Source organism: Stomoxys calcitrans, chromosome 4, assembly GCF_963082655.1.
Source record: "Stomoxys calcitrans chromosome 4, idStoCalc2.1, whole genome shotgun sequence".
Classification (NCBI taxonomy): domain Eukaryota; kingdom Metazoa; phylum Arthropoda; class Insecta; order Diptera; family Muscidae; genus Stomoxys; species Stomoxys calcitrans.
Genome location: NC_081555.1, coordinates 17767651 through 17778523, shown reverse-complemented (window position 1 = coordinate 17778523; position 10873 = coordinate 17767651). Strand labels below are relative to the sequence as shown.

Genomic DNA, 10873 nt, shown 5'->3' with positions numbered 1-10873 from the left:
GCTCTAGTTCTTAGCCGCGTGTTCTAGAGCTGGGAAAATATCGATATTTTATTTTTTGTCTGAATATCGATTGATATTTTTCCTTTCGTTACTATCAACAAAGTTAACATTTACGCAAAATTGAACAAAAATAATCGATCCGATACTGAATGTATCCTATAAGCTACATTGCACTTATAGAGGGCGCAGTATTCATCCCATTGGGCTAAAATTTTGTACAATAATTTTTCTCATGACTTCCAACTGATTTTATTAAATTTTATTTTATTCCTTCCATGCATTGATATTGCTTCCGTATAAACCGATCTCCCGATTTTTACTTCTCAATTTTGCTTGGAATATAGATGATGGGAAATTAGCGATAGTATCGATACTATCGACATTCATTATAAGAAATATTGAAAATATCGAATGTCGCGATTATCGATAGTTTGACAGCTCTAGTGTGTTCTTTAACTTAGACTACCCTTCACACAACATATTAAACTCTATTTGTCATTGTATTTTTATGGACATTTAAAAATTTTAAATGTTTTGACTTGCCCAAAAAATATTTGCGTAAAAAGAGATTAACCGAACTGCCGATTGCGGAAAATATGTTATTAGCACCTAAGAAACAAATTGGGTAACAAAAATTATCTACTATAATTTTTCCTCTTATTGTAATCTACTTTCATTCCTTATCCGTAGTTATTTGTTTACCCGATAGTAAAATAAAATACCAAAAACCCGCACATTGTACCAAAGTTTACTGTATATACACATTGTTTCAGAACATACATAAGCCACACACACACACAAAGTGACATCTCAGTAGTTCAACTGGTTTTATATGTTACGTGGCAACGCATAACGGCTAATTACTAATGTATGCATAATATTAACAGCAACATATCCATAGAAGAGAAACTAGATTCCATTACAAAATGCAATATTTTAGATAAAAAAAACAACTATAACAACAAAAGAATGGAATAGGATATTACAAGAAAATCCGATTTCTAAACAACAACTGAACAACCACAACTATCTGGTATAAATTAAATTAAGTAACAATCTTCCACCCAACAATACACAGTAAAACAAAATAGTTATACCTACTACCTAAGAAAATAAATATATATTATTTTGCATACTCCAAGGTATCAAAAACATAAGACACATACATACTTATGGATATCAAAGCAACTCCTAAAAAGCACTCTACGAAACCACCAAAAATTTGCAAAACTATAGAGAATATTTAAACGTAAATTAAACCTGCTAATTACAGTCATTAGAAAAAACAAAACTAAAGAAAAAGGAGGTTGGAAATGGTAACAATAACTTTTGGAAAATTACAATATCCAAACCCTCTAAAAGTGGAAAGGTCCCATGTAGTTTGAGGCTGTCAAAATGTGGCGAGTGAAAATGTCACTAATACGAAAACAGTATTAGTGACAAAGTTGAACATTTTTAAACTTTGCATTGTGCAAAGCAACGCTCCGCAATGCGCTCATTCTGTTTTGACCGTTAAGGTGGAATTACATAGCAATTTCTCTCACAAGCATGCGTGCTTGTCAAAAAATATTAGGTTAGGTAGGTTTGTATTGTGTGCAAACGCACACAAGCATCTGACGGACAAAGTTAACCAACTTCTAACTTTTAAACGCTTTGGCGTTCAATCAGCCAAATTTACGTTCAACATTTATTAACTGTTGAATAATTGTTTTGTAGTCCATAAAATTATTTGACAATTTTCATTGAAATTAACGTTGGAAATTTTATAATTAAGCTGATTATAGAAATTCGTTTAAGGCTTAAAGCGCAGGGTATATAACTGAACCTAACGGACGCATTCCGCAACGTTTAAAAGCAAACGTGCTGCGCAAGGTATGTAAATTCACCTTTAAAGTTGGTTTATGTTGTACGGCTTGAGGGCACCGTGGCGCAGAGTCTAGTTTATCCGCCTAGCGCCTGGAATCAAATTCCGGCGCGAACATCAAAAAAAAAATTTCAGCGGTGGTAATCGCTTTACTAATGCTGGCTACATTTTTTAAGGTATCCTCCCATGTTAAAACTTCTCTACCAAGTGGTGTCGCTATGCGGCACACCGTTCGGACTAAAATAGGATGCTCCTTGTCATTGAGCTTGAAACATTAAGCGGACTGCACTCATTGATATGAGAGAAGTATCCCCTGTTCCTAAAATGAAATATTCATGGGAAATTTAGTAGTAGTAAGTTTAGTAATGGTGTACAGTAGATGCTTGAGTGCGCTTGTTGTATAACTCAAACAATAGGTCTGTTCGCGCACTTTCACTTTAAAAATGATATGTAACTCAACCCAAAGACGCACAAAACTACGATTCAGAGCATATGTGCTGCGTAAGATAAGACCATGTAACTACACCTGTATGCCGAGTACTGACTTCGACTTTTCGCCCGAACAACTGTCAAAACACATTGTAAATAAATGATAACGAAGAAAATGCTGAGTTCTATGAACAAAATATTAGCAAAATATGTTGCTGTGTCAGTATTAATTTCGCTTCAATTAAATGTAAATGTAATAAAATACTGACGAAGTGTGCACCATTTAACTCTGCTTGAATGCTGTTGTCTTTGTTCAGGCAAAGAATAGAGTCCGTCGGATTTCGCAATAATTTAATATGCAATTTCGCTGCGAACGAAATCAGTACTAGGCTTAATTTGCCATATTTTCAGTTGGCTCATTTGGACAGCTTCAATACACATGGAGGCCCTTCCCCTTAATTTGCAGTTGAGGAAGTACAGCTTTTATCTTCTTTTACTATTTATTTGAATAAAACAGCTGGTTTTCAAATAACATCTGTTCGATGCTGCAAATTGCTCCCGCAGAAATTTGCAAGCTCTAAATTACCAAACTCTCAAAATTTTGCTCGCTCTCACAGAGTCATTCGCTCTCTTCTGTTGGCACAAAAAGACAATTTTTACTAGAAGCCGTTCAAAGTAAGCTTATAGTAAAAATTTGGGCAAGCTTTTGAGAATTGCGAAGACTCTAAATACATACCTACCCAATTTAACTTTTATGACAACCAAGCAAGCACGCAAGTTTAGTGGTTAAGCCAAGCGATCAGCCGAAATAAATTTTGGTAGTACTTGGAATTGAGGATGACAACTTGTTATCTTTTTACATTCATTCTTTGTTTACGTTTTCTCCTATTTGATGATATTTTCAATCGGCAGATTTGACATCTATAATGATGTTCATGGGGCCTATCCACTTTATGTTTTCGCCTAGCGAGTGAGTAAGAAAGCAAGTGAGAATGCATGGTATGCTATTTCAACTTTATATTAACTGCCAAAACACTAACTTTTTGTCACTCGATTTGCGCCACTTTTTGTAACAAACTGGTTTTATAAATGAAAAACAAATGATTTTGAAGAATTGGCGAAGGAATCGAGTGACAAAAAGTTAGTGGTTTTGGCAGTGAGTTAATGTTTCTTATAAAATTTAGTGATACTTAAGTACCATTTCCAGCGTATACCTTGAAATATTCCAAATTGTTTGAAACCTATAAAACAATACAGTCCTAAACGTTTTTAATTGATTTAAAAAAGACTGAATTATTTTGTAAAATTTACTGAATCGCACTTTTACTTTTTTTTAATGTATGTAATTTACTAATCATAAAAAACTCAACAAGATAGTGCTTATTCATTTGTTTCTTTAAGTTTATAAAATTTTTATAGAATTTTTATTTTTGACAAAACCAAAGGGTTTTCAATATTTACTAACCTAAACAAATATTTTGTTAAAAAACGTTTATGAATATGTAACTTAAAACCATATCTTCAAGCAGGTAAATCAATATTGTAATAAAAACAAAATACAAAGAAAAAAAGAAAGTCCACAAATCCAGAAATCTACTACTAAAAGAACCGAATTGTACTTTCTAAAGTTTATTTGTGTATAAGAATTTAATTGTTATTAAAAAAAAAACAGAAAAACTAAACACACATACATATGTTGTACTAATATTTTTCCTATTGGTTTTTATAAACGACTTACTTCAACATGATATTAAGAAAAATGACTTAAACTAAAGAAATAAAAAAGACATTATGAAAATTTAATTGAAATAAAACATTTGTTTGTTAAAATATGAAGTGCAAAAATGTTTGTTTCTTTCAATATATGGAAGGGTGGAAAAACGAGGACCACAAGGCCCAATAATAGAAGGTTGTGCCACTTGCAGAAAGCCAAAAGTGGAAAGGCCCATGAATATTAAAAATGCCACAAAAAGGAAAAAACGTAAACAAAAAATTAATGTAAACAAAAAGAAAAATGACATCCTCATACCGAGAACAGTTGTTGTCGTTGTAGCCACACTTTCATGTGGAGGTAGCGGTCCTCGACAAGCTGGCAAAACTGCTTGACAGTAGGTCTATTCGCGTACATTTGCAGTAAAAATTTGTCAGTACAAATTTTCAGGAGAGTAAGCACAGCCTTTACTCTCTTTTGCTATTTACTTTTATTAAACAGATGGTTTTCATAGAACAGCTGTTCGATGCTGCAAATTTCCACTGGGAAAAATCCTCCAGTAGAAATTTGTAAGCTCTCAATTACCAAACACTCAAAATTGTGCTCGCTCTCACACACTTTCCCGCTCTCTTCTGCTGGCAAACAAAGTACGCGAACGACTTCCAGTAACAATTTGAGCAATTTTTCACAAATTTTTGAGTTCGCGAACACAATCTTCTGACGGAAATGACCGGAAATAACCTTCTTCAGGTTATGCTATCCGGGCCGACATAAGCTTGGAGCCTTTACTTTCTGGAGTCGACGTTTTAAAGGATGTGCATTGGTACAACACGGGTTAGACGGTTGTGTTGGGGTTAGACGGTTAGATTTACTTCTGATTGCATGCGGCCATAATAACCCAAACAATCCAACTCATATTGACTAGGTTCTGACGTTTCAAGACCCCTAAATTATTTTTTGCAAAATCCTAATCTATTCATCAATACCTATTATTTGATATGCACATTGCATAATTTGACTTAATTTACCATCCTGGAAACTTCTGATTACGACCCTTTGCCTCAATAACCCACTTCACATCCGAGGGAAAAATACCTGATCCAGTTTGCAATTTACCAAAGGCAAAGTGGGAACGGTACACGTACACTCATATGATACATATCATTGCAACAGTCAAAATTTTAGCTGATTTCAGGATTTACTTAATAAGCTTAGGGAAAGCGTAAGCCGACATAAATTTTTTTGAATTTTTCACATTACTTGCTCAGTGGCATGTCAAATCGCTCCTTTTTTTACATTCATACTTTGTTAACGTTTTGTTGTTGTTGTTGTAACCAAATTGTCATGTGGAGGCGCTCCTCGTCAAGCTCCTCCTTGTCTTATCGAGCATCATAGGCACTCAGTATTTGTGCAAGAGCCGTTGCCACGCGACCTCTCACTGAGACTCTCCGCTCGAAACCGCTGAGTGTCCGCGACTGCCGTTGCAGCTACTCCGTATGGAGTATTCCACTATCCGCAACCTGTGGACGCGCACGGTAGCTCGCAGCTAAGCTTCTCGTGACAACAAAGAGCACCATACAGAGCGGACCTCAAAGTTCCAGCTTGTGTGGTGCACGCAGCTATCCCGTGCCGGGATAACGTGTTAAGGCCGGTACTATATTCGGTTTTCGCGTTTAAACATATAAAAAAATAAACGAAAAAATTTTTCGAAATGTCTTCGTTTCGTCATAACTTGTTTTTTCTTCTAGGGAAAATTTACATTTCGGGACGGCCATTGAGAGCACAACCACAGTCGCTGTGCGACAAGGCATTTTCTTACGCGATCGTCAAACTTCTAATTGTAACTGGGTGTTTGTTAGTGTTAGTGATGTTGCTCACATGTACTCTGGTTGGAAAAAAATAAAGTGTTTGTGGATGCATAAATAATAAAGTATTTTTTTAATATTAGTAAATATACCCGAAAGAAACATACATTTTTCTTTCACAACATGCAACTCAATCAACCTCTACGAAATTATAGGGTTTGTGAAATAGTTTGATGCCATATTATTTTTTATATGTAAATGGCAAAATTTTTGCCAAAGAAACCCAAAAAAATCAACCTTGTCAAACCACCGAAAGAACGATTTCGGAAATTTTTCCGTAAAAAAGAACGTAGTACCAGCCTTTAACGTTTTCTTTTATTTATGTAATTTTCAGACAAACATTTTGAAATCCTCAATGTTCATGGTGACTTTCCACTTTTTGTTTTCGGAAAGTGACTTAACGTTCTATTTATTATTCAGCCAAGTGATATTTTAATCACCTGACCCATAAAACACGCTTTAGCTGTCAGTGTAAACGTAACTTAACTTAAAAAAATTTAACCAGCTCACAGATAAAATGCTATTGACAGACGCTTACTTTGAAAGTTTCAATTTAGGCTGCATACTTTTATTTATCGATTTATAAACCTGCAAATTTCGATATTTATCGATTTTATTATACTTATCGTTAATAACGACATCAATCGCGCAGAGAAAATAATTCGTCATTTTCAATTTCTAATTAAACACAAAAATAAAGGTAAATTTAAGCCAATTTTGTAAATAAAACGTAGTTCAATGTAAGCACAGGCATTGTTTTATATAAATTTTATGAATTTCAATGGCTATGGGCATAAAATTGGACTGAAAACATTTGGGTAAAAAACATAGGCCACCATGTATACGCCCCGGAATACATATCTATTCGCTGTGCATAAAAGACTGCGCTGGCATTTAATGACATTTGCAGGCTGTTCATTTAACTCCCACACCATCAACTGATAACGAAACCGTTGAGAAGTTTTTATTATCAAAATGTTATTCCGAATTAAATTAAAATGAAATTCCATCCAATGTTGGATTTTGGCAAAACGATGTATTTTTGTATCGAAGGAATATTTCTGTTGACTAATGTGCAACTTCGGGAAATATTTGTGCATACATTTCAACCATTTATGCAATATCCAAAAGAAAGAATGACTGACTTTTTCACGCTTAAAGCAATTTGTGACTATTTTTTTTTTTTATTTATTTTTTAAATTTAATTTTAAAATTTGTTTTCTTTTTTAGCAGTTAACATCGGGTAAAAAATGACCGATTCAAAATACTTCTCCACCACCAAGAAAGGTGAAATTTTCGAACTAAAATCTGAATTGAACAATGACAAAAAAGAAAAGAAAAAGGAAGCTGTAAAAAAGGCAAGTCACAAAAAAATTTCTCTTTTCTTTCTTTTCCCAAACTCAAAGAATTATTAATTCTAGGTCATTGCCAGCATGACTGTGGGCAAGGATGTTTCTGTGCTATTCCCTGATGTTGTGAATTGCATGCAAACGGATAACTTGGAGCTGAAGAAGCTTGTCTACTTGTATCTCATGAACTATGCCAAGTCGCAACCAGATGCTGCCATTATGGCTGTGAATACATTTGTAAAGGACTGTGAAGATTCCAATCCTTTGATCAGAGCCTTGGCTGTTCGCACCATGGGGTGTATTCGTGTGGACAAAATAACCGAATATCTATGTGAACCTTTGCGCAAATGTCTTAAGGATGAGGATCCTTATGTACGGAAAACAGCCGCAGTGTGCGTTGCCAAACTTTATGATATATCAGCCTCCATGGTTGAAGATCAAGGCTTTCTCGATCAGCTGAAAGATCTTTTGTCTGACTCCAATCCCATGGTGGTGGCAAATGCTGTAGCTGCTCTTAGTGAAATCAACGAATCTAGCCAATCGGGTCAGCCTTTGGTGGAAATGAACTCGGCCACCATTAATAAATTGTTAACAGCTTTGAATGAGTGCACCGAATGGGGACAAGTCTTCATTTTAGATTCTTTGGCAAATTACAGCCCTAAGGATGAGCGTGAAGCCCAGTCTATATGCGAACGTATTACTCCACGTTTGGCCCATGCCAATGCTGCTGTTGTTTTGAGCGCAGTCAAGGTCTTAATGAAGCTTTTGGAAATGCTATCAAATGATGGTGACTTCTGTGCCACTCTGACCAAAAAATTAGCACCTCCCTTGGTCACCTTGCTATCTTCAGAGCCGGAAGTACAATATGTGGCCTTGCGTAATATTAATTTGATTGTACAAAAACGCCCGGACATTCTGAAACATGAAATGAAGGTTTTCTTTGTTAAATACAATGATCCCATCTATGTGAAATTGGAAAAATTGGACATAATGATACGTTTGGCTAATCAAAGCAATATAGCTCAAGTGCTAAGTGAGCTCAAGGAATATGCCACTGAGGTTGATGTGGACTTTGTCAGAAAGGCTGTAAGAGCCATAGGACGTTGTGCTATTAAGGTAAAAAGTTGAAAGCAAGGTAAACTGGACTTTTTTCATCTCTTTTTCTTTTCTAGGTGGAAGCTTCTGCTGAACGTTGTGTGTCCACACTTTTGGAGCTTATTCAAACCAAGGTCAACTATGTGGTCCAAGAGGCCATTGTGGTCATCAAAGATATTTTCCGCAAATATCCCAACAAATACGAGAGCATTATTAGCACTTTGTGTGAAAATCTAGATACCTTGGATGAGCCAGAGGCCAGAGCTTCTATGGTTTGGATCATTGGCGAATATGCCGAACGTATTGACAATGCTGATGAATTGCTGGATAGCTTCTTGGAAGGCTTCCAAGATGAGAATGCCCAAGTTCAATTGCAATTATTGACAGCTGTGGTGAAACTTTTCTTGAAACGACCCTCAGATACCCAGGAATTGGTGCAGCATGTTTTGTCTTTGGCCACTCAAGATTCGGATAATCCAGATTTACGCGATCGTGGTTTTATCTATTGGCGTTTGTTGTCCACCGATCCGGCTGCGGCCAAGGAGGTGGTGTTGGCCGACAAACCTTTAATTTCCGAAGAAACTGATTTGCTGGAGCCCACTTTGTTGGACGAGCTAATTTGCCATATTAGTTCCTTGGCCAGTGTTTATCATAAACCACCTACTGCCTTTGTGGAGGGTCGTGGAGCTGGTGTACGCAAATCCTTGCCCAATCGGGCTGTAGCCAGCGGTGACAGTGGTGAGGCTGCAACTTCTGCAGCTGGTGGTGAAGCTATGGTTATACCAAATCAAGAATCTTTAATTGGTGATTTATTGTCAATGGATATAAATGCTCCCTCAATGCCCACAGCGGCACCCACCACTATGGGTGTTGACTTGTTGGGAGGAGGTTTGGATATATTGGTAAGTAGTGAAATCACAAAAATTTTACTTAAATGGACATTTTGATTTTTTTTTTTGTGAAAATATTTAACAGCTTGGTGGTCCCCCTGCCGAAACAAATTCTGCAGGAGCTAGCAGCTTGTTGGGTGATATATTTGGTCTAGGCGGTACAGCTTTAAATGTAGGCTTACAAATACCAAAAATTGTTTGGCTACCCGCAGAAAAGGGCAAGGGCTTGGAGATACAAGGGTCATTCTCGCGTCGCAATGGCGAAATCTTTATGGACATGAAATTTACCAACAAAGCCATGCAACTCATGAGTGGCTTTGCCATACAATTGAACAAAAATAGTTTTGGTTTGGTGCCCGGTCAGCCGCTGCAGGTTGCCCCACTGCCACCAAATCAGTCAACTGAGGCCAGCCTCAATTTGGGTACACAAGGACCCGTTCAACGCATGGAGCCCCTTAATAACCTACAAGTAGCCGTAAAGAATAACATAGACATTTTCTACTTTGCCTGTTTGATTCATGGCAATTGTTTGTTCGCCGAAGATGGGCAATTGGACAAAAGGGTATTCCTCAATACATGGAAAGAAATTCCAGCTGCCAACGAAGTGCAATACTCGCTCAGTGGGGTCATAGGTACCACCGATGGCATCGCCTCCAAAATGACAACCAACAATGTCTTTACCATAGCCAAACGTAATGTCGAAGGCCAGGACATGCTCTACCAATCTCTCAAACTCACCAATAATATATGGGTATTACTCGAATTGAAACTACAGCCCGGAAATCCGGATGCCACCTTAAGTTTAAAATCACGTTCTGTCGAGGTGGCGCCCATGATATTTGCCGCTTATGAAGCAATCATACGTTCACCTTAAATTCATCCAAAAAAAAATAGCATAAGCCCCACGTATTACAAATTGAATTAAACGTATTTTCAAACAACAGCAGCAACAACAACAACCCTATACAACTCCAATGCATAGCAATATTATCACGAAGGAAAGATGTACCATTTATGTTATGTTCTGGAAATTCTGATTGCTAACATTTTTAATTTTTCGTCTTTTCCTGATTTTTTATTGTTCCCCCGCAAAACTTTAAGTTTATTACCCCCCACTCACAAAACATTCCTTGTGGAGTAGCTTGTCCTATAGTTTGCAAACACAAAAATCGTTATCATAATAAGCAAATAATAATTATAATAAAATAAATAATAAATGTTATAGAATGCGTTTATGTATTGACACCAAAACCATACATTTAAACACTCAATAACTCTAATATGCATACCTTAGAATATGCATCTTTAATCATTTAATGTTATTAAAAACCAAACATATTATGCATTATAAATAAATAATTATTTAATCAAAGATAAAAATCAAAGAAAATTTTTTGGCAAGGGCCACAGTCCTGAAAATGCTGGAGATTTGGAGGCACTGAAAGATCTGACGTTGGGCCATTTGAGGTCTAGACTGATTAGGAGATGTAAAAAATTCTTTGGGCCATGGGAACGAAGTGGTCAACGAGGTAACCCAGGAATGGATCACTGTTTAACGCAGATTAAGCTACGGAATTGGTTATCGCTTCCCCGCGCGAGCTTCTTGGTTGAGCTTCTTGGTTAAGGAAAAAACTTCATTCGGTTATGGTGAGAATTGTTTGCTTTACTTC

The 10873-nt window shown here is 36.4% G+C and overlaps 1 protein-coding gene across 2 annotated transcripts; it reads left to right on the top strand.

Annotated features, from left to right (window-relative positions):
- The first annotated feature begins 6487 nt into the window (after positions 1 to 6487).
- Positions 6488 to 10525, top strand: LOC106084144 (AP-1 complex subunit beta-1). Of its 2 annotated transcripts, none has more exons than XM_013247648.2 (5): positions 6488 to 6569; positions 7100 to 7227; positions 7291 to 8334; positions 8391 to 9215; positions 9289 to 10525. In XM_013247648.2, the coding sequence occupies exons 2-5, from the start codon at positions 7120 to 7122 to the stop codon at positions 10075 to 10077; spliced, it is 2766 nt and encodes a 921-aa protein (XP_013103102.2). In that variant the 5' UTR covers positions 6488 to 6569; positions 7100 to 7119; the 3' UTR covers positions 10078 to 10525. The 2 variants fall into 2 exon arrangements, with proteins under 2 accessions (XP_013103102.2, XP_059224001.1); XM_059368018.1 differs by having other exon boundaries at positions 6500 to 6569; positions 7103 to 7227.
- Positions 10526 to 10873: the final 348 nt, after the last annotated feature.